Source organism: Dromiciops gliroides, chromosome 3 (genome assembly GCF_019393635.1).
Source record: "Dromiciops gliroides isolate mDroGli1 chromosome 3, mDroGli1.pri, whole genome shotgun sequence".
In the NCBI taxonomy this organism is placed as follows: Eukaryota; Metazoa; Chordata; class Mammalia; order Microbiotheria; family Microbiotheriidae; genus Dromiciops; species Dromiciops gliroides.
Window position 1 is genome coordinate 264,674,505 of NC_057863.1, and position 27,919 is coordinate 264,702,423.

Here is a 27,919-nt window from a genome sequence, read left to right on the forward strand (position 1 = left end):
GATCACTTGCTGCTGAATTCTTCCCGCACCCCTAACCTGGCTGCATTCTACACTAGTGAAGTCCCCCCCAACAGATCGGGGGACTGGATATACATACAAGAAAAGAGGAATGGAAGCTCCCGTGGGCAAAAAGAATCTCTATCGAAACCATGGAGAGGTTAAAAAAAAAAAAGACTAAAGTTACATACAGGCTACTTCTCTTACGTGTTATAGATTAACAAAGGTGGAAGTAGCCCGGGGCCATGAGCACATCCACGTTCTCCATTTTTCCAAAACAAAAACCAGTATTGACACTCGTAACACCAAGAACCCGGAAGGGGCAAGGCGAGAATCGAGAGCGTGGAATGTACCATTCCAACAGCTAAGTTTTGGGGGAGAAGAGCTTCCATCTCGCAAGTATTGGGTCAATAGTTTTTTTTCAAACACCTCACACTTTACGTCACTTAACATATGAATTCTTTATACAAAAGATTCTTACTTAATATCCCCTATTCCGAAATATTACCTTAAGGCTATTCTAATTTTTAGCCTCAGTAATGGACTCTTCCATATCCCTCTTCTTGCCCCTCCCTCCCCCGGGCCGCCGTTTCCGCTTTGTCGTGGGGGGTAGGGGGCGGGGGGGGGGCGCGCGCCTGAGCGAGCAAGCGGCAGAGTCTAACTTGAGACTTCACTGGGGTAGAGAGAAATATGTTTCTTCACCAATGGCGGAACTTCTAAAGACAGACGGGCAAGAATAACTGAAGAAAGCTGCCTGCGAGTTGGGAGGTATGTGCCGCAAATGAGTACAAAGAACAGTTGGAGACAAAGGTGGGCATTCTTTCTTCCTTCCCTCCGAGCTTCCCTGGCCCCTCGGAATAGCCTTGGCCGCCGCGAGGCGGGGCCTCCCCCCAGGCTGCCTCGAGACGGTGGCGGCGGCCGAAGTGACCGAGTCCGGGGTAACCATCTTCTTCTGCTGTCCTGCCCGCTCTTTGCCCTCCTTGCCCCTTGCCCCGCCGTCTTTAGCCCTGCCGTTTTCCTGGGGTCCCAGCGGACTAAGCGCTTGCTTGACCTTCGGCCAGTGAGGGTCTCTGTGCCCCCGGGCAGGGGCCCCCAGAAGGAGGCGGGGTGGTGGTGGTGGTGATGAAGCTTTGAAGTTGAAGGCTCTTTTCGGGCGCCTTTCGATACCCCTGGTGTTTTCCTTTCGCCCTTTGCTGGTGCTTAAAAATCTTTTTCCTCCTGAAGTTGAGGGAAAACACCTGTAGTGAGTGGGGTATCTCCGCCCCTAAACTGCGCCGTAAGAATGTAAGCGGTTTGAAATGAGGGATTATTTCATTCTTGGTCCGTCTGCACCGAGTGCTTTGCACATAGGAAGCGCTTAAGAATACGTGTGCATTGATCCTACTGTATCTCCCACCTCCCCCCGGCCAAATTACCCCGTATTTATTAGGGATATGTTTATTTTATGTTTACCTACACTTATTTTCTCATGTGATGGACTGCAAGCTTCATGAAGGCAGGAACGTTCATTTTTCTTTATATTCCCAGTATTTGCCACAGTGCTGTTCATATTGTAGGTGCTTAAATAAATTCCGGTTGATTGATTTTTCTTATCTAGGTGGACGAGTGGGAGGCCCCTGCCAGAACTATGTGGAACCCATGACTTCTCGGCACTTAGCTCTTGCTTCCTTTTTTCCACCCACCTTCCCACAATGGTTCAACACCTGATTTCTAGGTGCTCTCCTAAGTCAGCTGGTGCTCTTCTTCTCTCGATTCTGTGACAGTCTCAGATAACTTCTCTTTTCCCACCCTAGTTGCACTCCTTTTGGATTTTTTTGATTTCTCTGAAGTTTCCCCAGCAAAAGTCTTCATTGGAAAATTTCATCATCTTGCAAGATAAAGTTAATCTTCCTACACTCTCATAATCAGTACACTCTGCCCCTCTCTTTGGAGAGTAGAGTCTCAAGCTCAGCCAATTAAAGAGAAGAAATAGAGAAACAGATCCTCAGACATCTCGTTTAAAACAAATTCATTTTGAATTTCTTTGACTTCACCGTGCCTCCACCCCCTCTGAGTACCTTCCTCCTCTAGTCCCCTGGTTTTCTGCTTTCACCTTCGTGTTATCTGCCCAAATTAGATTATAAGCTCCTTGAGGGCAAGGACTACCTTTTTTTCTATTTGTGTTCCCGGTGCTTACAGTACCTGACACATAGTAAGAATTTAATATTTATTGACTATTGACAGTGCCTATTTCATTGCCACTTTAGGATAAATCTGCCCTTCAGTTTGCTAGAAATGACATGAAGTTAACTGTTTAGTGTTTGATGAAAATGCTGTGAATTGTATTAGAGTCTTATCCACCCACCTCCCACACTACTGATTAGGCACTGGAAAAGACCTAAAAGATTATTCTAGTTGCTCTGATATTTCAGATACAATGTTTAAAAGAAGTACTAGAATGTAATTCCCAGAAATCTGCTAAATAAATAAACTAAATGAAACCTATTAAAATGACCTCTGTTGTTTCGATAACAGTACAGTATATTCTTAGAGAGGAAAAACCACAGTGTTTAAATTCAAAGAACAGATTTCAAATCTTGTCTCCAAGACTGGGGAAGTTACTTAACTTCCTAGTTCCTTCATTTTCTCAAATCTGTGAAATGACAGGGTTGAGAGTAGGTGTCCTTCTAAGGTTGTTTCTAGTTCTAAGTGTATGATCCTATTGAGACTGAAGTTTACCTGGTAATATATAAGCTTTTTTTTTTTTTTTTTTTTGGTGAGGCAATTGGGGTTAAGTGACTTGCCCAGGGACACACAGCTAGTAAGTGTTAAGTGTCTGAGGCCAGATTTGAACTCAGGTACTCCTGACTCCAGGGCCAGTGCTAGCTGCCCCATATAAGCTTATTTTTAAAAGTAGACTTTTCTACTAATCTCTGACTAATGTATTACTTTAATATTTAGGTGGATCTTTGCATTTCTCCATGTGAGAATTCCTTCCATCAGTGCAGATTTCAACCCATCCATGCCTTCTCAGCCTTTGCAACTCCTAGAGGATCTACCCAAGGTACTAGGGGCCTTCCTAAGTCATTTTATTGTCTTAAACATATGTTCAAAAGTAGAAAGAAAATTAAATATACTGAAATTGAAACTTTGTCTTCTTTTCCCTAATTAGGGGCAACTATGAATGAAGAGCAGTTTGTAAACATTGACTTAAATGATGACAACATTTGCAGTATTTGTAAACTGGGAACAGATAAAGATACACTTTCCTTTTGCCACCTTTGCTTTGAGCTAAATATTGAAGGTAAGTATACTGTGCAGTTTAATAGCACAAATTCCAAATAAACCAACTTCCTAGACCTTATGATACAGTTATATACTGAAGCAGTATCTTGGTACATGATGGAAAGAGAGAAAGAATGAGAATGAGAAAGAGAGAGGAGGGAGATTAGAGAATCAGTCAGTCAGTACACAAATTTATTAAGTGCCTATTGTGTGCCAGGTACTGTGCTAAGGCAAAAGACAGTTCCTGCCTTCAAAGAGCTCACAATCTAATGGAGATAATAAGCAAATACATATGTACCAAATCACTTATATACAGGATAAAGAGGAAATAATTAAAAGCAGGAAGTCATTAGAATTAAAAAGGGTTAGGAAACGGGGCAGCTAGATGGCACAGTGGATAGAGCACCTGCCCTGGAGTCAGGAGTACCTGAGTTCAAATCTGGCCTCAGACACTTAACACTTACTAGCAGTATGACCCTGGGCAAGTCACTTAACCCCAATTGCCTCACTTTAAAAAAAGGGGGGGGTAGGAAAGACATTTAGTAGATGAGATTTTAGTTGGGAATATTTTTGTTCACTTATTTGTTTTCCTTCTTTCTTTGATCCCTTTAGAGTAAAAGCCTTGTAGTTGTATCACTGGATCAAAAGATAGGCACAGTTCAGGAGCTTTTAGGATATGGTTCCAAATTGCTTTCCAGAATAGTGTCACTTAGAATGCATTAATATATCTGTCCTCTCACAGCCATGCTAACAATTAGTTTTCCTTTTTGTTATTGTTCCCAATCTGATGGGTATGTGATGCAAAACATTAGAGTTCTTTTAATGTACATCTCTATTGTTGATGATTTGAAGCATTTTTTTCATATAGTGGTGATAGTTTGCTTCTATCCTTTTGAGAACTGCCTGTCCATATTCTTTATTAAGGAATGGCTTTTGTTCTTGTTCCTTATATGTCTCAAATATCATGCCTTTATCCGAAAATAACATGCTGCAAAGATTTTCCCCCAGGTAACTGTTTTCCTTCTGGGTTTTGGGTTTTGTTTGTTTGTTTTGTTTTTTTGCACTACATTGATTGGTCAAGAATTTCCCCTGTCTATAGTTAGAAAGGTGTTTCTCTACTTTTATAATTTCTTATGATATCTAAGTCACATATCTGTAGGGAGTTTATTTTGGTTCATGATGTGAATGGAGGTCCAGACCAATTTATCACAGACTACCTTCCTGTTATCCTAGAAGTTTTTGTCAAACAGTAAGTGTTTACCCCATTAGTTAGTATCTTTAGGTTTATCTGACACTATGCTAATACATTCTTTTCTTCTGGATCTTGAGTTGCTTTCAATTTTTCAACTAGGAACAGAGTTTTGATGATTACCTACATAAGGATGAGGTCAACTATCACCCCATCCCACTTCAAGTAACTAACAAAACATTAGCCTTGATACCTTTATCAGGTGAGAATATGTCTACCGAATTAATCAAAGACATCAAACTAATAATGTATGCCCAGTCAAGCCAGTTTGGAACCCCGCGTTTGAGTGTTGGGAAGATTAGAGAAGGGAGCAGTTCCACTCAGTCCTTTGAAAGGGGATACTTAAAGTGACTGGCACAGAAATAGAATGTTTCTCTGACACTTAAAATTAAAAGCGTTGATTTATGTCCTCTTTACTTATGAGGATAATTTAAATTAGTTGACTTTGTTCAACTGTGTTGTAACATGTAGTCCACCCTACAACTGCTGAGAAAACCCCATGAAAACATGTCTATTTAGTATGTAATAAGCATAATAAGTCCTTTGTGTTGTTGAAACAAAAAAAAAAGAAATATAAGTTTTTAAATTTTAACTCATAAAATTGAAGCTGGAAATGACATTTAATTAGTACTATTTCTAAACTGGTAAATTTTTTATTAAAGAAGTCCTGCCAATTTACCTGTATACTAAGAAAAACACTAAAAATTAGCTTTCTGCATAACAAAAGCAGGAAACTAGGTTAACCTGAATCAACTTTAACTTTAAAATTACATCAACATAAAATCATAACCAAAAAGAGTCACCATAGGGATATCTCCAAATCCTATCCAGAGAATAGTATATATGTATATATTTAGATTATTAATTTCATTGTCTTTTAAAATATTCTTTAAGTCTAAAGCCATGACTTTAAATGTTCCTGGTTGACAATTTTTCCAGTCTGTATAGTAATTATCCTCTTGACTTCTCAGTTTTCTAGTTGATTCAACAGTATCCTACTGTATCAGTCTTTTTTTCCTCTTTTGAAGACAATATAATATAAAGTTAACCTAGGAATAACATAATAGGTTATATTTTGAGCTTCATATTTGTAGTAAAGTTTAACTCAGTAATTTTACTTGTTTATATATAACAATGGCTTAAATTTATATAGTGCTTTTTTTGTTTTTTATGAAGCAATTGGGGTTAAGTGACTTGCCCAGGGTCACACAGCTAGTAAGTGTTAAGTGTCTGAGGCCGGATTTGAACTCAGGTACTCCTGACTCCAGGGCCGGTGCTCTATCCACTGTGCCACCTAGCTGCCCCTTATATAGTGCTTTTAAGGTTTACAAAGTATTTTGACATACATTATGCCATTTGATAATAGTATCCTGGTGTAAACCTTCATCATCTCACTCCTGGACTTTGTCAGCTGGTTGGTCTTCCTGTCTCAGGTCTTAGGCTGCCAAATTCATTTTCCTAAAATGCAGCCCGACCATATCACCTTCCCATTCCCGCAGTCAAAAACCTCATAAACTGCAATGGGTCCTTTTACTCCAGAATCAAATTAAATCCTTTGTTTGGATTTTAAAATTCTTCATTACCCAGCCCCTTCCTGCCTTTCTAGTCTTTTTTTTTTTTTTTTTTTTTGGTGAGGCAGTTGGGGTTAAGTGACTTGCCCAGGGTCACACAGCTAGTATCTAGTGTCTGAGGCTGGGTTTGAACTCAGGACCTTCTGAATCCAGGGCCAGTTCTCTATCCACTGCACCACCTAACTGCCCCTCTAGTCTTTTTTTTTTTTTTTTTCCTAAGTGAGGCAATTGGGGTTGAGTGACTTGCCCAGGGTCACACAGCTAGTAAGTGTTAAGTGTCTGAAGTCAGATTTGAACTCAGGTACTCCTGACTCCAGGGCCAGTGCTCTATCCACTGTGCCACCTAGCTGCCCCTCTAGTCTTTTTATACCTTATTCTCCACCACCACCACTCCCCATGTAATCTTTGATCCTGTGACACTGAATTCCTTGCTGCCCTTCTCACAACACACTCCATTTACCATCTCCATGCATTTCCACTGGCTTTTGTTGCCTATGCCTAGAATTCTCTTCCTGCCTCATTTCCATTTTCTTTTTTCCCTGGTTTTCTTCAAGTCTCTGATAAATTCCCACCTTCTGTAAGAAGCCAATGGATAAAGCACTGGCCCTGGATTCAGGAGGACCTGAGTTCAAATCCAGCCTCAGACACTTAACAATGACTAGCTAGCTGTGTGACCCTAGGCAAGTCACTTAACCCCAATTGCCACACACACACACACACACACACACACACACACACACACAAGCCTTTTATCAGTCCTTCTTAATCTTAGTGCCTTTCCTCTGAGATTATTTTCTAATTATCTTATATAAATTCTTGTTTGTATGTTGTATCCTCCATGAGAGTGTGAGCTCCTTGAGAGCAAGGACTATTTTTGCCTTTCTCTGTGTCCCTAGCACTTAATACAGTGCCTGGCATATAACAGATGTTTAATAAGTGTTTGTATACTCGACATGATCTCCACAGCCACCCTATGAGGTGAGTACTATTTTTTTTTTTTTTTGGTGAGGCAATTGGGGTTAAGTGACTTGCCCGGGGTCACACAGCTAGTAAGTGTGTTAAGTGTCCAAGGCCAGATTTGAACTCAGGTCCTCCAGAATCCAGGGCCAGTGCTCTATCCACTGTGCCACCTAGCCTCCCCTGAGGTAAGTACTATTAAAAAACACATTTTTGTCACATGATTTTTGGGGGTATTTTATCTGTTTTGGGATGCTGAATTAAAACTGCAATGGGAATGTCTTTCACTCATAGTCATTGACATGTGAATTCTAATATAAGTTATATGGTAAGAGGCAGTAATAATATGTGGCTTAGTTGTGGGGTGCTGGGGCATAATAAGAAATTGTTAGTTGGTTTATATTTGCATGCTTTGGGAATCCCCAGCTTATTTACTTTGAGGCAGAGCTGGCAGGGACATACTTGTACTTGGCATGCATTAAAACTAAGTAAAAGACTGATCTGTCAATCGTGTGTCAATTTGGTTAACATTATTATTTCTAATTCTCTTTTCTCAAATGTTTTATATTTCAAAGATGTTTTTGTGCATTACTTGATTAATATACGTCATAAGTATGTTAGTCACCTGAATCATTTTCTGCATGCAGTAAACTAATTTTTATATCCGAATCAAAATTTTACTCCCCTTGTTAAAGCATTTGAATTTTCTTTTGGTTATTAAATAGGGAATCAGGATAAGGCATGTGGCCCCCCCCCCCCCCCCTGCGCTGTTTAAACTACTCTTTGGGTAGATACATGGTCTCGTTCTGTGTGGTTTGATTTTCTATAACTTGGAGAGAGCAAAAGATCACTTGCTTAACAAATGTATCTGGGATTATTTCTGTGTCTAAACATACTGTACAGTGTCCAAATCTACTATCAGCTGTTTACCTGTTTACCTTGAGGAAACTACTTGTACAAAAATCAATGAAAGCCTGCATTTGGATGAAGAAAATGAACTAATGATTCCTATTTTAACGAGCCTTGGCATGGATGGTAAAGTGGGAGGCCAACAAGGTGGTGATTTACCTGTTTAAAAGATCCTTTCCTCAAAGCTTCATTTAATAATTGTAAATTATTTAAATAGATTTAAATGACAAGAATTGTGATCTCAATTTAGCTAATCATGAAGGTGAATTTTTTAACTCATGTACTAAAATGGCATAATCTCCTATAAAAATGCTCCCAGATATGTTCATAAGAACATTTAAGAAGCTTTTAAGTATGAAAAATATTCTTGGCATTCTGTGTGGCTCATTAGAATTATAACTTGTGTGTATTAACCATTACTGCTTTGTGACTAGGACAGCAATAACACAAAAACCATAATAAAATTTTTCTTAAAAGCTGCTGGCCTCAAAGGAAAATCAATTCTATGGAAGAAAATACATGCCAATCACTTGTGAATCCTGGAAAGGTTTTGGCTTATAGAAAACTTTTGTCAAGATGAAGGATCAAAGTGGTAATTTTCTTTATGTGAAAAATGCATTTCCAAGAATCAATGAGGCCACTTATTTCTCAAATATGTAAGAGTCAATGGCAGTTTTTAGACAAAAAAATCAAAACTATCTATGATCATATAAAAAATGTTCTAAATCATTATTGATCAGAGAAGTGAAAATTAAAACAATTCTGAGGTACCACCTCACACCTACTAGATTGACTAATATGACAGAAAAGGAAAATGATAAATGTTGGTGGGGATGTGGGAAAATTGGGACACTAATGCACTGTTTGTTGGTAGAGTTGTGAACTGATCCAGCCATTCAGGAGAGCAATTTGGAACTATGCCCAAAGGGCCATAAAACTTCGATTCAGCAATGCTGCTACAAGGTCTATCTTTGAAAGAGACCAAAAAAAAAAAAAAAGGAAAAGGACCTATTTATATAAAAATATTTATGAAAGATCTTCTGTTGGCAAAGAATTGGAAATTGAGGGGATATCCATCAATTTGGAAATGGCTAAAAAAGTTGTGATATATGATTGTAATCAAGTACCATTATGCTATAAGAAATGACAAGTGGGATGATTTCAGAAAAACTTGGAAAGACTTACATGTACTGATGCAAAGTGAAGTAAGCAGAATCAGGAGAACATTGTACGCAGTAACATCAATATTGTGCTCTGATCGGCTATGAATGACTTAGCTATTCTCAGAAATACACTGATCCAAGACAATTCCAAAGGACTTATGGTGAAAAATACTGTACACCTCTAGAGAAAGAGCTAATGGAGTCTGAACACAGATTGAAGCATACTTTATTTTTTCCTGGTTTTTTGTCTGTTTTACAACATGCTTAATGTGGAAACATGTTTTGCATGATTGCACATGTGTAACCTATTTTAAATTGCTTGCCATCTGAGGGAAAGTGGAAGAGAGGGAGAGATGGAGGGAATTAGAAACCCAGAATTTTTTAAAAATGAATGTTAAAAATTGTTTTTATATGCAATGGGAGGGATTTTTAAAAAGTATCATTGAAGCCATGATCAAAGAGGATATTTGTTGATCCTCAAATAAGAAATGGTTTGGAAGACAATTATCTTCAGGAACAGTAGAATGAAGTTGAAATAGCTGCATGGAAATCATTGTTAAAAGTGATCAAAACTTTTGGGGAAACTACAAAACAGAAAAGTACCATGAAAATGTCCGCGATAAAACCCCCAGAGCCTATAAAATTATGGAATGGAACATGACATTCAAGATCTGTTTCTTGGATTTACATTTGGACTTCTTCCCAGAATATACAGTGATATCAGTGTCATGAACAAAAAGAATACTTCCTATCAAGGAATCTCAGTGGAAAAGAAATACTAGAACAAGTAGAGTCCAGGCCTCTGCTGGCTGACTAATGTTGGATGCTGCAGTGAAAATGTAACAGAAAGTCATCAGTGACCAAATTCTAGGTGAGTTAAGCACAATTTTTGTTTATTTAAGCATGAATTTTAAAAACATAAAACTGATTGCCATAAAAATGGTGAAACCTGAAGCCATATTTGAAGTCAGCATCCAAAACACCCTGTTAGGTTCACCTAATTTTATGGCAGTTACAAAAACTTTTCTTTGTGGTAGTCCAGTGTTATTGTCCTCAACTTATAATTGAGGAAACTGAGGCTCAGTGACTTGACTAGGTTTACACAGTGAGTATACAAACCAAATTTTGTACCAGGGTCTTTCCAAGACCATTATTCTGTCACTATGCAACACTTCCTCTAATATCATTAGAAATGGTCATTAAATCACTGACATCCTACTCTTCCTTGCTAAAAAGCTGAACATATGATTCTTACATGAATGTTTCGTTAATGTTTGTACATAAAGTAGAAATGAAGAAATACAGTTTTATAGTTTTCCTAACCCCCTTGGATATTCTTTTGGAATGTTCCAGATTTTCTTTGCCTTTTATAATGAGTAGGGAAAAGGCCAGGGTGTGTCAATATTCACATAAGTTAGTCTTCAGAAATCCTGGCACCACAAATAGTGTAGTCTTGACACTGTTGACAGTGTTGTCTGTGTCATCAAGGAGCAAAGTGGGCAAGGTTTAAGACTGGAGGTTTAATGTTTCCATAAAGCACTTCTAAATCTAAAGTTGGTTAGTTTTAAAAGATTCTCACTAAGGATGGAAGGCTGCATCCAAGTGACTTGCCCAGGGTCACACAGTAAGTGTCAAGTGTCTGAGGTCGAATTTGAATTCAGGTCCTCCTAAATCCAGGACCAGCACTTTACCCACTGTGCCTCCTTATCCAGTAGATTTTGTAGTTACTCTAGGCATATTTAATAGCTGAGGTAAGGATATAGGCTAGATTTTTGACTATGAGGTCAAATATTCTGTTGGATTCAGTATTGGGTTTCAAAAGCTCAGAATAGTTATGCTTACCCATAGTGTCTGCTATCACTTTTTTTTTTCTTTTTTCTTTTTTTTTTTTTTTTTTTTTTTAGTGAGGCAATTGGGGTTAAGTGACTTGCCCAGGATCACACAGCTAGTAAGTGTTAAGTGTCTGAGGCTGGATTTGAACTCAGGTACTCCTGACTCTAGGGCCAGTGCTCTATCCACTGCGCTACCTAGCTGCCCCATTGCTATCACTTTTTTTCTCCCATTTCTGTTTCTTCCACCTGTCTTTCCCAATTTGTCTTTCTCTAACTTATCCATCACTGTCCACTTAAGAGAAAGGAAGGTAAGTCTTTTTTGGTGAATAGGAACAAGTTTGACAGAGCCCTTTGGGACACTCATGGTTAGCAGATGTGACCTTAGAGGATCTAGCAAAGGACACTGAGAAGGAACAATCAGCCTATAGAAGGAGAATCAAGACAGAATTGGTGCAAAAACCTAGGAAGAAGAGGATAAATGGCAATGTCAGAGGCTGCAAAGAAGTTCAGAAGGGTGACAGTTAAGAAAAGGCCATTGGATTTGGTCTTTTGGGGAGAACAATTTCAGCCGAATGAGTCTGACTAGAGAGTTTAGAAGAGAGTGAGAGGAAAGCAGTAGATACCTGTCGTAGATAGCTTTCTCAAAAAGTTTAACCACAAAAGCTAGTAGGGATGTATGAGGATTTTTTGAGTATGAGGAGACATGGGCATGTTTGAAGACATCAGGGAAGCAGTTATTGGCCAGGGAGAGTTTGAAAGTAAGTGAGAGAGGTGATAACGAAGCGGGGCAATCTGCAGGAGAAAAGGAATGGAAAGAGCTCACTTGTGCCTGTAGAGTGTTTTACCTGGGCTTGGAGAAGGGCTACTTCTTTATGTGAAACAAGGGTGAAGAAGGGAGATACTGACAGCTGGGTGATTTGAGGTGAGGAGGAGAGGGAGCTCTTGATGAATCACCTCAATCTTTTAATAAAATGAGACCATTTTGAAGCAAGATTCTCAGCTGAAACTATGGGGTGAGGAGAGCTATGGGAGATTTGAGGAGGGGTAAAAAGGTATGGAAAAACCAGTGAGTATTTATTTAAATCATTTAATAGGATCTACCCCCCCCCCAGCCTTCCAAAAAGTAAAAAGAAAAAAGTTTTGATCACTTACTGATTTGAGAAGCTTTTGAATTCGTACTCTAGTTGAATAAATCAAAATGTTTATTAAGTGCCTGTTCTGTGCAAGAATACTATATGAGGTGCTAAGGATACAAAAATAAAGTTGAAAACAGTCCCTACCCTCAAAGGAGTTGAGTATTCTGAATTGAGAATCATAATCTAGATGAGATACTATTTATTCCCTTGTTTTTTTCTTTGTGGCTTGCTAAGCTGATCTTTTTCCAGCTATATTTGATCCCCTTGAGGAAGCCATTCTACCTCTCAGTGTAATGAACATCACCTGCAAACAGAAGTATCTTTACAAAGCTCAAATGGAGGAGCTATATACTCCAGAGATGGTAGGGTTCTCCAGATAGACTAGTTTACAAAAAGATAAGCACCTCACACACGTAAGCAAATAATTATTAATAATTAATTTCTTGGGGGTCCCAGAGATAAGTTTTTCAGTCCTTCCTCCTCCCCCCCCCCCCATTCTCCCACTCCAGAAAGTCCAGTTCTTGATCTGGGACAAGCCCAAGGGAACAAAAGAAATGTCTAGCTCAGTGAAGGGCTGATGGGATCAAACCACACCTAGATGATGGTCTTTGCCTTGAGCAACTTCAGTGAGGGTCTTTTGCATACTTTTTCCCTGATGTCATCTCTAGAGTTCATTTTGATGTGGACCTCCTTCAAATCATGCCAACCAGTGGAATTGAATGATACTAACCAATTAATTTTGATCAATGTATAATGACCTGCCTCTATCAAAAGAGGATTAAAACCCTTGGAAGACAAAGGTCTTTCTTTTTAGGACAGTATGGTTCTTTGGAGACTTCTCCTGCTTGAGCTAATTGGCATGCTGAAGCTCTCTCCCTACTTTCTCTACCATGTGGTCTGAGACCATGAGAAGTTAGGAAGATACATGGTCAATCCTTTACTGGTATTTAATATTGAATAAATTAATATGCTTACCCCAAACTGATAGCAATAGTAATTATTTTTTTAAATAGAACATAAAGTTTGCAAAGAACTATGTACGTGGATTTGTCATCTTTTCAAAATGGTTGTTTTCTGTCTTGAAGTAGATCCACAACCTGTCTGTGCCTGCCAGTCCTGTGTAACTCTTGTTCATATCTTCCCCTAAGTTTGCCAGGCTTTGCCCTAACCTGCGGGCTCCTCTCTTGATTTCTTTTGACACTAACATGGTAAGAATATCAATGGGACAATATGTCTGTTGGTTTTATGCCTTATTCTGACTGTATGACCAGATAATCTTTTTAATAATTTTTTAAAAATTCTTTATTCTGGTTCTTCACAGGTTCTTATTTGTTAAATGTCGCATCTTGTTCACATCAACCAAGTGCCTTTCCAGGGTTCTCTGAGTAATAAGGCAGTATCCCCCCCCCCCCAAAAGTATTATAGGATCAATCAACAAGCCCTGTCAGGCATTGAAAATAAAAAGACAAATAAAACAGCCCTCAAGAAATTTGGGATCGGGGCAGCTAGGTGGCACAGTGGCCCTGGATTCAGGAAGACCTGAGTTCAAATTCAGCCTCAGACACTTGACACTTACTAGCTGTGTGACCCTGGGCAAGTCACTTAACTCCAATTGCCTCACACACACACACAAAAAGAAGCAGCAGCAGCATAAGGGACCTTTGAGATTATCTAGTTCCCCTCATTCAGTCAAGGAAACTGAAAACCAGACTTGTCCATAGTAATGCAGATAGTTAAGGGGCCGGTGGGGGGGGGGGGTTACAGCTAGGTGGCACAGTGGATAAAGCACTGGCCCTGGATTCAGGAGCACCTGAGTTCAGATCTGGCCTCAGACACTTGACACTTACTAGCTGTGTGACCCTGGGCAAGTCATTTAACCCTCATCACTCCACCAGAAAACAACAACAACAACAACAACAACAAAAGTATAGTAATACAGATAGTAAAGGGCAGACTGAAGTTTTGAAAATGGGGTTTCTGATGCCAAACCCTGTACCATCTCATTTGATCCTCACAATAACGCTGTAAGGTAGGAACTATTATCATCTCTATGGTACAGCTAGGTGGCTCAGTGGGTATAGCACTGGTCCTGGAGTCAGGAAGACCTGAGTTCAAATTCAGCCTTAAACTTTTTTTTTTTTGGTGAGGCAATTGGGGTTAAGTGACTTGCCCAGGGTCACACAGCTAGTAATTGTCAAGTGTCTGAGGCTGGATTTGAACTCAGGTCCTCCTGACTCCAGGGCCAGTGCTCTAGCCACTGCGCCACCTAGCTGCCCCTTAACTTTAAACTCTTAATAGCTGTGTGACCCCATGGGCAAGTTACTTAGCTTCTGTCTTCCTCAGTTTTTTCATCCATAAAATGTGGTTTAATAATAGCACCTATCTCCTGTGGTTGTGAGGCTCAAATAAGATAATAAGTGCTTGCCAGGTACATAGCAAGTGCTACATAAGTTTTGCTATTATTATTTATTCTTAAACTGTATAGAACAGGAACTTAAGAAAATAAAAGAACTACCAAATCAAAAAAACAAAACACTATAAATTATTATACCTGTACCTAAATTTGTATTATTTAGTGACTGTCATCCCCAAAACAGAAAATGTATATTGTTACCCCTGTAATAAACAGGCTTTATTTTTTCTTTGTACATTGTTTATTCAGTAGTCCAGGGAACTTTTCTGTGTATTTAAAATCAATTTGTAACTTTTGTTTGTTTTTACATAACTATAGTCAGTATGAATACTATTCTCTGGTTTTGCTTTCTTTGTATCATTTCGTATTGCCCCACATTTATTTAAATTTGTCACATTTGTTTCTTATGATGCAATGATATTGTGTTATATTTATATGCCATAGTTGAAGTTGTTTTCCAGTGGTTGGACTATGTGGTTTATTTCCTGCACCCCCCTTTTTTGGTAAAAGTATTACTTCTAGAAATTGTTTTATATATACATTTTCTTTACATATGAGTCCTTCCAACACTTAGCAATTACATCTTTCCAATTGAAATGCCAGGGGCAAGAATACAAAAGATAATCTTTACAGTCAATTTCTGGCAGAGACTAAGAGAAAGGAGAAAAGAATGCAAAGGAATTTTGGGATGAAGAAAATGGGAGAAGAAAGAGCTAACACGGAATATTCTCAATTTTCTTAATAAAATTAGGCCCTGCAAGGGAAAGGGAAAACTGGAAGGCTTGAAGGAAGAGAATATTTGAAATAACTTATTTTAGAAGTGAGATAGGGAATCACAAATTGGTGGGAAGTTGTAGATTAGAAAACAGCCCTTATTCTTTATACCTATCTTGTGGACTGTGAGAAACAGGTGCAGACAACCTTCTCGAAATAAGTTCTTTCAGAAGCAACTTTGGTATGACAAAAGCATTCTCATGAGAATAGGCACCCACAGTAAAACCAATTAGTGAGTGCCCCTGCTGGGAGTGTACAGCCCATATATGTCCTAAGCCCTGACTTGGTAAGTCCCTCCCCTGAGTCACTATAGGTTGCTAGACTCAGGTTCACAATCTTCCCGGAAGAGTTCTAACTAAATTCTTGATATGTTACCCCTCCCATCCATATACATTTTCATGCAACTCATGATCAACAATGGAGTGGAGATTTTAGGCAGGGGAGGAGAAGTTAATATTCATAAGTCTATTAAGCAAGTGCAGTAGTTACTAGGGTTGAATTTTTACCTACTTTTACTAGAGCACTGGTGAGAGTCAGCTCAAACTGGTTTTTCAGTTTTCCCACTAGCCCTGAAAAAGTTATTTTCTCAAATTCTTGAGTTCAGCTAGTTTACTAGATAATATTGCTTTGCTGTTCCTTCTTTGGGCATGCTTTTCCCTAACTGAGAAGAGCCCAATACTTTAACCAGTTACTGTATCTCACATGGACATAAAACCTTATCCAAATATTTGTAATTAACCTTTGTGGCATCTGATGTGGTATTGAAAAAGATTTTGACTTCATGAAATTATATCTTTTTTTCTCCAGTTAATGAACAGAGGGGTTCAAAGTCAGTGAAGCAACCAAAAATAGAAGCTTTTGACATACAGTATGTCAAGAAAACTTAAAAAACAATGATGAGATCCTCTGTTTCTCCATTTATTGGCTTTTATTTCTGCTTTGTTCTTATTTAAGCACCACCTCTGTTTTGTGGCAACCAGAACACTCTCCCTCTGTTCTTCAGGCAAAATAATAAAACTAATTGTTTTCTGTTTCATCACTTGCTATCTGGCAGTTTTCAAGTCTTCTTCTTGATTCAGAAATAGTAAATTCATGTAGTTTAACCATAATCAAAAGTATCCACTAAAACTCTGGTTTTAAGTCACTTTTTGAGGTTTTGTGTTTTAATAGCAACTTTGCATGAAAATAGATTCCCAAACTTCTGTGAAGAAGTTTTGACATCTAAATATATTTCGGGGTCCCTCATTCCTACCCTTTTGTCTTACATCCTCCTATCTCAGTTTGACCCTCTTTGTTTTAATTGTAGTCTATTTCTTTGTTATCAAAATATTGTTTCACTATAGCATTATGCATTTCTGTTTTTCCTGCCCCTTAAACGGACCTTTCTTTTTTTTTCTTCCAGTTCCCACTTTTCTAACCTTACTCCAAAGCCCCTTATATGTCTGAGCAAGTTTCTTTACTTGTGAACCTTAATAAATTGTATTTTGATAAACTTTTGAACTATAATTCTAGCTGACTAAACCAAAATGTTTGAGGGACTCAGTTCAATTAAACAAATATTTATTAAGTGCATGCTCTGTGTAGGAGGTTCTGGTGATACGTAGAAAAGTAAAGATGCAAAATAGCCCCCAACTTCAAGAAATTTAATTCGGAGAGATGAATAAGGATTATTAGTCTTTTTAGGGGCAGGAAAAGTAGAAATGAAAAAGGCCATATAGAAACAGTATTTGATAAAGAAATAGACTATGTCAAGGGTTTAACTCAGAATGATGTAAGAGTGAGAATTCTACTACGATGCCCATATTGTGTGAAGTGCTTTGAATCAATTTGAGTATCCAAATGTGAAATTATCCAAGCTTTTCTTTTCTCAAAGTTTAGATAATGGCTAACATCAGTAAGAATTCATTGTAATGGAATATTGAGAGGGTGTTTTAAAATTCCATTTAGTATATTATTTTATATTTTTAGTCTAAATCTAATATTGTTCATTTTGACTTTTAGAAACTTTAATAATTTTACTTCTCACAAAATAAAATTAATGCTTCAAAGGCATTCCTAAATTGAATGCTATTTAAGTCCTTAATTATATTATCTTACTTTTTGATAGTAAGAAGATAAAATAAGAAAATGAATTGTCAAATGTTTTTTCATTCAAGCTCAAAGGGATGAAATCAGTGGTTTAAGATATTCCTATTAATAGCATCTTAAATTTTTAAAACCTTTTTCAATAGTATGATAGTATTCTGAAATGGACATTCCTAGTACAGACTTTACATGCTAAATAGAAATGTTTTGTAAACCATAAGGCATATATAAATGTTAATGATCAGTTTCCTTTTTCATACTATCTACTTGGTAACTATCCAGAGGTGTGGGTGCCTGAAAAAGCTTCTTTAAAGTAGGAGAGCTGATTCCCTAATTGTTTGGGATTTGGGGCAGGGGGGGAGGCAATGAGGGTTAAGTGACTTACCCAGGGTCACACAGCTAGTAAGTGTCAAGTGTCTGATACTGGATTTGAACTCAGGTCCTCATGAGTGTCAAATAAATTTCTCTTTACTCTCTTTAATAATTATGTGGTGCTTACCTTAGCTAGAACTTATATATAAATTATTAGAGGGGGCAGCTAGGTGGCGCAGTGGATAAAGCACCTGCCCTGGATTCAGGAGGACCTGAGTTCAAATCCGGCTTCAGACACTTGACACTTACTAGCTGTGTGACCCTGGGCAAGTCACTTAACCCTCATTGCCCTGCAAAAACAAAAACAAAATTGTATCATACAAATTATTAGAAAAGGACATTGCTAAATTGGTTCTCTAATGTAAATTGATGTTAACTAATAGTTAAGACTTCCAAGAGTAAAATGGACTTTTAAAAACATGTTTTTGCTTGCAAGAAACTAGTTTTTGTTCAATTTGTGAACCTTTGTGGATAAATATTAATTTAGCTAAATTGCATAATTATTATATTTTGTGGTTTTGCACAAATGTTTTATTTAATGTTGCTAGGAGATAGATTTTTAAATTATGCTGCAAGCCAGAACTGCCAAAATGTACAAGACACTAAATTTTAAGTAGTTTCTGAAGTGTAACTTTGCATGAATAAAATAATAGCTTGGAATGTCTCTTGTGACTAAATGTTAAGTCCTCAAAAGTCTTGGAATATTAGTATTCTTTAGATGATTACATACAGCTTAAGAATTGGTGAAAAGGGGGAAGAGAGAGATGCAATATTTTTATTTTTTACCAAAAACAATGTCTGTTCATAACTTTAGCCAAAGTTTTGACTTAAATCAGGATTATTTTTGTTTTTTGTTTTTGTTGTGTTTTTTTTTTGCAGGGCAATGAGGGTTAAGTGACTTGCCCAGGGTCACACAGCTAGTAAGTGTCAAGTATCTGAGGCCGGATTTGAACTCAGGTACTCCTGAATCCAGGGCCGGTGCTTTACCACTGCGTTATCTAGCTGCCCCAGGATTATTTTTTAATAAAAGTTGTTAAGGTAGACAACAATAAATATAGAAATGTAATAGCTTCTTAATGATCAATCCACTAAATGTCAGTTTGGCCCTCCATTTGTTGAAATTTCTTAGAACTAAACATACTCATCTGTTTTGTATGACCACGAGTATTCTTGAGCTCAATATCCCTGGTTCATTTCTTTTTAAATAAACATTTTTATTTAAAGTTTTGAGCTCTAAATTCTATCCCTTCATCCTTCTTTTTCCTCCTCCCTCCCTGAGGCAGTAAGCAATTAGATAAAGGTTATGTAAAACATTACCTGGTTCTTTGTTTTTTTTTTTTTTTTGCGGGGCAATGGGGGTTAAGTGACTTGCCCAGGGTCACACAGCTAGTACCTGGTTCATTTTTAATATGAATAAATTATTTTATTTAGGATGATTTGATCATAATAAAAAATTATGAATTTATGTATATTTAATTGTTTAAACAATTAAGGTGGGGAAGCATTAAGCTCTACTAAAGTAAAAAAATCTAAAGTATAATATAATTATTTTAATTCATATATAATTTAAAAAAAACTTTTTCTGTGCTTTTTAGCAATTGTAATTTTTTTTTTCTGGTTCTGATGTACCATATTCTTTAGGTTCCAGTGATTACTGATTTGGGGAGCTAGGGGGTGGGAAGATGTCTTTTGGATCAAATAGTTCTACCATGTTTATGTTATAAAAATTAATAGAAAAAAATGCTTGTCCCTATGTGTAAATTAGAAGGGTGTATATGTACAACTATGTGCTCAAACCTCTAAATTATACCTTTAGTCCAGGAAATACCACAAGGTTAAGAGTAAATCCATAAAATTCTAAAGTTCATACTATGTGAAATAGCTTATACCTGGTATAAGGTAAATCATTAACTTCACAGAGTATTTTTACAGATTCTTAAGATTTTATTATATAATTTAACATTTATTTCAGTTCTGCTTATGATTTCCTTATGCTTATTTTTAATAATGTTAATATCATCATTCCTTAGCAAGGAGGCAGTATCATAGTGGATAGAGGACTGGCCTCAGGGTCAATGTGTGGTTCAAGGCTAGCCTCTAACACAGAGGTTTTTAAGAAATGGTCCGTGAGGGGCAGCTAGATGGCGCAGTGGATAGAGCACCGGCCCTGGAGTCGGGAGCACCTGAGTTCAAATCTGGTCTCAGACACTTAACACACACTAGTCACACAGACCCTGGGCAAGTCACTTAACCCCAATTGCCTCACTAAAAGAAAAAAAGGAAAATGAAATGGTCCGTGTATAGATTGGGGGGAGGGGGGTTGAATTTGAATTTATATACACACAGACATAGGTACATGTCTGTATACATACACACATGTCCATATGTCTTCATTTTTACTAGCCTCTAACTGAAATTTGGCATTTCCTTCAGTTATTTAAAAACACTATTCTGAGAAGGAGCTGGATCTGTGACATTAAAAAGATTAATGGTCTGACCTTGGCTGTGTGACCCTAGCTAAACCACTTAACCTCTTTAGTGCTCTAGGCAGCTCTCTCAGAAGATATAAATTGCAGAACAGTAACCAATTTGCAACTTTAAGAGAATAATTTCTCACCTGGAACCTCAGTGCAGACTCCGATCTAAAAATCATTTTTTGTTTTCTCCTAATTCACAAATTCTTTTTCTTTTTTCTAAGATTTATAATCCTGAAACTTTTAACAAAGTAATTGATCTTTAAAATTTTAATTCTTTTGTTTTTCTTTATAGGTGTACCAAAATCTAATCTCTTGCATACCAGATCTTTAAGAGGCCACAAAGAGTGCTTTGAAAAATTCCATTTGATAGCAAACCAGGATTGTTCTCGATCTAAACTCTCCAAAAGCACTTATGAAGAAGTCAAAACTATATTTAGTAAAAAGATAAATTGGATTATACGGCATGCCCAGAATAAGGATGTAGAGTCTGATCCTGAATGTTCCAAAACTTCCCAGCACCCACTTTTAAATTTTAGACATAAATCAGAGAGAAAGTTATTACCGCAGTTTGATTCCCAAGTACCAAAGTATTCTGCAAAATGGATGGATGGAACAACAGTAAACATCTCAAACCATGCACAGCGAATTTTGGAGCAAAGAGAATCTGCAAGCTTTGGGCTTGATATGTTGCAAGATCCAAGTACCCCTTTCTGCTATAATAGTGTATTGTGGTCTCATCACCAGCAAACTCAGAAAAAAGAAAAGAAAGCTTCTGTTTCAGACATTAGTGACCAGAGACGACACACTTATTATACAAGAGAACAATGTAAGTAAAGCAGTGCCAGAGAGAAAGTTTTTTATATTTTTGTAGTTTGTAATGTATCAACTGTGTAGAGTCTCATGTGCTTCATAATTGATTTGATGGTTCCTCCCTCCACTATTGCTGTATTCCAATTTTTCATTGTGTATCAATTAGCATAGATTCATGAGTCTGTGCCAAAAAGCACAATTCTGACAGGTTCAGTTAAGCTAGAAAAGGTGCAGGTATGTCCTGATGCCTGTTATCCATGCACTAAAGAGGCTCATTGTGAGAATATTGGTTACCAGGTGTGTGTGTTTTTTAAATGGTCTCAAGTCAAAAACTATCTGATAAGACATAAAAATTGATTTAAAATATCAATCCTCAAAATATTGAATAACTAGTTTTTTACAACTAGTCTGTGGCTAGTTCAGACCCAAATGAGACATTGACTTTCATAATGTTCAGCTGTTGAAGAGTTAGATGTATTCTTGATCTTGCTTAAAAGTATTATTTTGTGATGCCTTTTGTTTCATCCTAAGTTTCTAAATTAAATATTATCAGTCAAGGGTGCTGTAGTTACATACAGGCCCAACTCTATGTTCTCTATGTAGTTTCATAAGAGTCTTGATTTTGAATTGGGTGAAATGACAAAATCTTTGATATTAATTGTAATCATAAGTAGCAAAAAAAAGCATGTTTTTTAAAACATAGAAACAATGATATTCATCATTGCCCCCAAACAAGAATTAGAGAAAAATGTATAGTTGAGGTTTGCATTGATTTAACAAGCTGTATTTCTGTTGATAATTTTTTTGATCATTTCAGCTGTAATCTAAATAAAAAGGGTTTGAGGCCACTGAATTTTTACTAAAATAACAACTTATAGCTGCATTCCACAGTGCAGTTTAGGGCAGACAAAAGTGTCTCAGGAAAGAGAATGCTTTTTGTTAATGTTGCTGTGTTTAATTTTTCCTAGTTTTTGTGGTAATAATATATTCTTTATGTTGCAGTGAGTTTGATGAGTCTTGGTGAGGTAGAGCAGCTCAATGAAAAGCTTCACCAACAAATCCAAGGTAAGGAATCATTTTCAACCTAGGAAAAATTTTATAGTGTAGAAAATAATCTCATTTTAAAAGGGATTACAGGATTTCTTCAGTTACATTTGAATTTGGAAATTAAACATTGTGTTGGAATTCCAGAGCACTGGGATTAAAAAAACAGATAACTTTATAAAGGTGTGAAAATAGAAAACATCTCTGGAATTGAGTTGTTCCTTTCCTAGATGATCATTTAACACTGTGCTATCATGTTGGTTATAGTTTGAGAGATATATTTTGTTACTTTTTCCTAAAGATTGGTGACAGGGGAACAGCACACAAAGGGGATTTTACATATATGATGATAACTTTAAATTTTTAGTCATTATAAAATACATTCGGAGGAACATAAGGTCTAGAATCTCAAGGGGAATAATGAAAAAAAAAGGTTGGAATTAAGGGAGAATGGCTCTTCTAGGCTACAAATTATATCATAAAAGAGTAATCATTAAATTATTTGAACTGCTGGTTCAAAAGCCAAAAATAGATCAGGGGAACAGCCTTTGATTAGGAAGAATGAAGATATTAACTAAAGCCAGTATTCAACAAATCTGAGAACATAAAAATAACTGGTGAGATGGGCTGCTTTTTTGACAAGAACTGTTGGCAACACTGTAATACAGTATGTCTAAAATTGAATTTATATCATATACAACATTAAGCTTAAAATATATGTGTAGACTGGTTATATAAGGTCACACCCCAAAAAAAAATTTACCAGAAAATAAGATTAAGTAACTTCCACAACATGAATAAGGGGAATAATTCTAAAACAAATAAGGAGGGGGCAGCTAGATGGCGCAGTGGATAGAGCACTGGCCCTGGAGTCAGGAGGACCTGAGTTCAAATCCAGGCTCAGACACTTAACACTTAGTGGCTGTGTGACCCTGGGCAAGTCACTTAATTCCAATTGCCTCACCAAAAAAACAAATAAGGAATAGGTATGATTACAAAAGATAAGATTGATTATGTGAAAATTGAAAAGCTTTTGCACAGGGGTAGCTAGGTGGTGCAGTGGATAAAGCACTGGCCCTGGATTCAGGAGGACCTGAGTTCAAATTTGGCCCCAGACACTTGACACTTACCAGCTGTTTGACCTTGGGCAAGTCACTTAATCCTCATTGCCCTGCAAAAAAAAAAAAAAAAAGGAAAAGGAAAAGCTTTTGCATAGACAAACTCAATGGAGCTCTAGGATAAAAAGAGAAGGTATCAGTTTATATCATCTGTCTCTGATAAGGATCTGAAATCCAAGTTGTATAGAGAATTAACACATAGATATAAGACCAAGAGGTATTCCCCAATGGGTAAAAGTGGTCAAAGTATATGATAACTTGCAAATTAGAGCCATATAAAAAATTGCTCCAAATCACAAATATGAGAATTGCAATCACAACTCTTAATTTTCATTTCACACTGAGCAAAAAACAAACAATTAGTGTTAACTATCAGAAGAGAGGCAGACTAATATGCTCTTGATGAAACCCTGAATTGGTTTAGCTGTTCTGGAAAGTAATTTGGAATTGTCGGTCAACATGCACTTACTGAACTCTCAACATATTCCAGGCACTGTGCTAAGCACTGGACATAGAAACTCAAAAATAAAACTACCCCTGCCATTTAGGACCTTAACATTCTAATGGGGAGACAGTGTATACCAAAGGAATACAAGGTAGTTCAGTGACTTTGGAAGAGAGAATGAGGCTGACGACTTTGTGCAACTCTGCCTTGCTTAAATCCATTTCACACATGAGTCAAGACTTCATCCCATTATGTCATTGGTCCTCTTCCAAAATGAAAGGTAAACAACAAGGTGAGGAAGAAGTATATTCTTCCAGAGTAAGAGATGGCCAGTGCAAAAGCACAGAGATGGGAGGTGAATTTGGTATACAGGGGGCAGAATGAAGCCAGTTTGGCAGGAAAGTTTAGAGGAAGGATGACTTTGGGGGAAAGATAAATTCCCCATTGGGTATATAGAGTTTGAGATGTCTCTAGAACATAGACTTTAAAATGTTCAATAGGCAATTGGTGTTTCAAACTAAAGCTCTACTCTCCTTGCTTCATCTGTCCCCACTCCAATCTATCCTACATTACTATAGCCACGGTGATTTTTTTTCTTAAGTCCAGATTTGCTCACATCACTCCCCTACTCAAGTCCAGTGGCTCATTGCTTCTAGAATCAAATGTAAACTGTTTAGCTTTTAAAGCCCTTGCCTCTTTTTCCACACCCTTAAATTATTCCTGCTCCTACTTTGCTTATTTGTGTTTTTTCCCTCACATACAAAATGCGTTTCTCATTTCTGTGCTCTTGCACTAACCATCATCCATACCTCACCTATGGCTCAGAAAATTCCTCTTTTCTTTCTTTCTTTTTTTTTTGGCGAGGCAATTGGGGTTAAGTGACTTGCCTAGGGTTACACAGCTAGTAAGTGTTGTGTCTGAGGCCGGGTTTGAATTCAGGTCCTCCGGACTCCAGGGCCGGTGCTCTATCCACTGTGCCACCTAGCTACCCCTGTGCAAAAGCTTTTCAATTTTCACATAATCAATCTTATCTTTTGTAATCATACCTATTCCTTATTTGTTTGGTTTTTTGGTGAGGCAATTGGGATTAAGTGACTTTCCCAGGGTCACACAGCCACTAAGTGTTAAGTGTCTGAGCCTGGATTTGAACTCAGGTCCTCCTGACTCCAGGTCCTAGCTGCCGCCCCCCACCCCCTTTTCTTTCAAAACGTAACTCTAGAGCATCTTCCTGTGTAAAGCCTTTCCTGACAGACTTCTCCCCACATTCCACCCAACCTTTCTGGACTACCTCCCAGAATTACCTTATATTCCTTTTGTATATACCAAGATTAGACTTGTACATGTTGTCTTCCCATTATAATAATAATAGCATTTTATAACACTTTAAGGTTTGTAAAACATTTTCACAAATATTATCCATTATCCTCACAACACCTGTATGAGGTAGAATATTATCACCATTTTATAGTAAAGCATATAGAGGTCGAGTGACTTGCCCAGGATCACATAACTGTCTGAGGCAAGATTTGAATTCAAGTCTTTCTGATTCCAGGTGCAGCATTCTGTCTACTATTAGATCAGCTAACTATGCTGCTGTTAGAATATAAGTTCCTTGGGGGCAGCTAGATGGCGCAGTGGTTAAAGCACCGGCCCTGGATTCAGGAGTACCTGAGTTCAAATCCAGCCTCAGACACTTGACACTTACTAGCTGTGTGACCGGGGGCAAGTCACTTAACCCCCATTGCCTAAAAAAAAAAAAAGAATATAAGTTCCTTGAGAGCAAGTACAGTTTCATATGATGGAGACTAAGGCATTTTGTTTGTTTGTTTTAAGGATGGGGGTAGAACTTAGATATGTATGTAGGCATTAGTAAGGAAGGAACTAGTACATAGGGAGAAGTTGAAGATGGAAGGAAATGAGATGAATCAAAGATGTAGGAGAATTAGCCAAGAAGGAAAGAATGAGGGGGGTGATTATAAAGGGATTTGGCGGGGGGGGGGGGGGGGGGGGGGGGGCCAACTAGGTAGCACAGTGGAGAGAGTGGTAGGCTTGGAGGCAGGAAGATTCATCTTCATGAGTTCAAATCTGGCCTCAGATAGTAGCTGTGTTATCCTGGGCAAGTTACTTAACCCTGTGTGCCTCAGTTTCCTCATCTATAAAATGAGCTAGAGAAGGAAATACTAAACCGCTCTAGTATCTTTCTCAAGAAAACTCCAAATGGGGTCATGAAGAGTTGACATGACTGAGCATCATCATCATCAAGGGATTTTGAGATTAATAGAATGGAATAAAAGGGATCCTGTCTCTTAGTGGCCTCATTTCTCAATAAAGCAAGTAAAGGTCCTCACATAGGGAGACAGAAGAGGAAGAAGTATGGGAGGCCTGAGGAAGGAAAAGATGGTCTATAATAGTTTCTGTGGTGGAGTGAGATAGAGAATCATTTGGTTGGGAATAAAAAGATTCACTTGCTGCACTGAGGGCACAGTTGAAGTTGAATGTCATAAATTTATTTTTTTGTTTTTATCGTAAATTTATAAAATAGTCAGTGTGGTAATGTGGCTTCCTCCTTCTGTTGAGCAACCTTCGAGTAGGAGCAGAAAAAGGAAATAGTGGGAAAGTCCAGAACTAAATTTTTGCCGTAGATTAGTGGTAGGACAAGGGGGTGAGGGATTTGAGTAGTGAACTGTGTAGGGTTGAAATAGCTAACTCTTGGTTTGAGATTAGAAAGGGAAGAAAGTGGAATCAGAGTGGGTGTAACACCTAAGAAAGTACTAAGAGATGGAAGAGATAAGAGGTCCCAAAGGAAGGCAGAGAATAGGATTAGGGTAGGGTGGAAGAATAGAGAAAGATGGAATTTTAGAAAGTTCTGGTTAGATAGAGAGGAAAGTCAGTGTTCCTCATGAAGAAAGTGAAAGGATTCTGTGACCACCCCAATATATAGCTGAAGTGGAATGAAGGAAGTAATGAAACTTTAGGAAGATAAGAAATTTGCAGGTAGAGAGTTTGAGGCAGTTTGACTGTGAATGTTGCAGTCTCTTATTATAAGGAAAGAATTTGTGGAAGAGAAGGAAGATAATAAGTTGAATGCTAAATCCTTGAGAAAGGAGGAAGAATGACCTGGTGACTATTAGATAGCAGCCCCAGTGATTTAGTAGGTGGAAATTTTTGATTGTATGAACTTCAAAGAAAAGGTTATTGGAAAGAAGAGAGTCTGGAAGTTGCAAGTAAGGGGTATTCCTACCTCCCCAATGTTTTGTTTTGTTTTGTTTTTTCCCCAAGTTGTAGGCAGGGAATGGCAAGGTGTCAGAGAAGGTATAGTCATTGCTTGGGAAGATTTATCATCACCAGGGGAAGCCACATCTCAGTGATGACTAATAGCTGGAGGAAGGATGAGAAATAGAAGTCCAGGATAATAGGAAGTTTGTTCGTCATAGATCACTTTTTCTCCTTAATAAATGGATTTGGTAGCTGTTAATTTGTAACTAGTGCTACAGCATAATAATATGTTTATGTATGGGGGCATAGCAGTTGAAACCAAGACATCTTGTTGAAAGTACTATAACTTAATATCAGTATAATAAAAATTAATCTAATTTCATTGATCAGTATTTTGAGGGGTTTTTTTAGGGATAGGGAGGTGGGGGGGGGCAGGGCAATGAGGGTTAAGTGACTTGCCCAGGGTCACACAGCTAGTAAGTGTCACATGTCTGAGGCCCAATTTGAGCTCAGGTCCTCCTGAATCCAGGGCCGGTGCTTTATAAGCACTGCACTACCTAGTGATCCCGGGATTATTTTTAATAGAAAAATTTTGATAATGCATTCATTTAAATTACTCGGAAGTAAATCATTATGAACTGTGAATCATGAGTTTTCTGGATACTAAAAGTGAAACTTCTTTGCATTCTTTTAGAAATTTTTGAGCAGCTGACACACCAAGTACAAGAAAAGGATTCTTTGGCTTCAGAGCTCCATGTCCGACATATTGCCATCGAACAACTACTTAAGAATTATTCCAAGTTGCCGTGTCTTCAAGCAGGGAGACAAGGAATGAAATGCAACCTTCCCATATAACTGAGCAAGACTTATACTTAATTCTATCAATTCATTGGTCAGCCGTGCATACAAACTTCTAATAAGTATGTGAGAAGTTGTGGCATCCTTTTGAAAACATTTGGAATCTTTTCAACAACATTCAATCTATTTTAACTACAATTTTTAAAATAATATTTTTTTTCTCCCCATTTACATGTAAAAATCCATCCCTGAGACAATAAGCAATCTGATATAGGTTATACATGTGCAA

General features: G+C 37.7%; 1 protein-coding gene across 3 annotated transcripts; it reads left to right on the forward strand.

The window, feature by feature from the left end:
- The first annotated feature begins 629 nt into the window (after window positions 1–629).
- C3H21orf91 (chromosome 3 C21orf91 homolog) lies at window positions 630–27,919 on the forward strand. Of its 3 annotated transcripts, none has more exons than XM_043996123.1 (6): window positions 630–765; window positions 2,938–3,040; window positions 3,149–3,280; window positions 20,492–21,025; window positions 22,012–22,074; window positions 27,527–27,919. In XM_043996123.1, the coding sequence occupies exons 3-6, from the start codon at window positions 3,157–3,159 to the stop codon at window positions 27,685–27,687; spliced, it is 882 nt and encodes a 293-aa protein (XP_043852058.1). In that variant the 5' UTR covers window positions 630–765; window positions 2,938–3,040; window positions 3,149–3,156; the 3' UTR covers window positions 27,688–27,919. The 3 variants fall into 3 exon arrangements, with proteins under 3 accessions (XP_043852058.1, XP_043852059.1, XP_043852060.1); XM_043996124.1 differs by having other exon boundaries at window positions 672–807; XM_043996125.1 differs by lacking the exon at window positions 630–765 and adding an exon at window positions 894–935.

What these genes read in the sequence shown, in the direction of transcription:
- C3H21orf91 (XM_043996123.1), top strand. Translation starts at nt 3,157, where the DNA reads ATGAATGAAGAGCAGTTTGTAAACATTGACTTAAATGATGACAACATT. An exon ending in CTTTGAGCTAAATATTGAAG is followed by an intron (nt 3,281 to 20,491) that starts GTAAGTATACTG and finishes TTTTCTTTATAG; the next exon opens with GTGTACCAAAATCTAATCTC. An exon ending in GCTTCACCAACAAATCCAAG is followed by an intron (nt 22,075 to 27,526) that starts GTAAGGAATCAT and finishes GCATTCTTTTAG; the next exon opens with AAATTTTTGAGCAGCTGACA.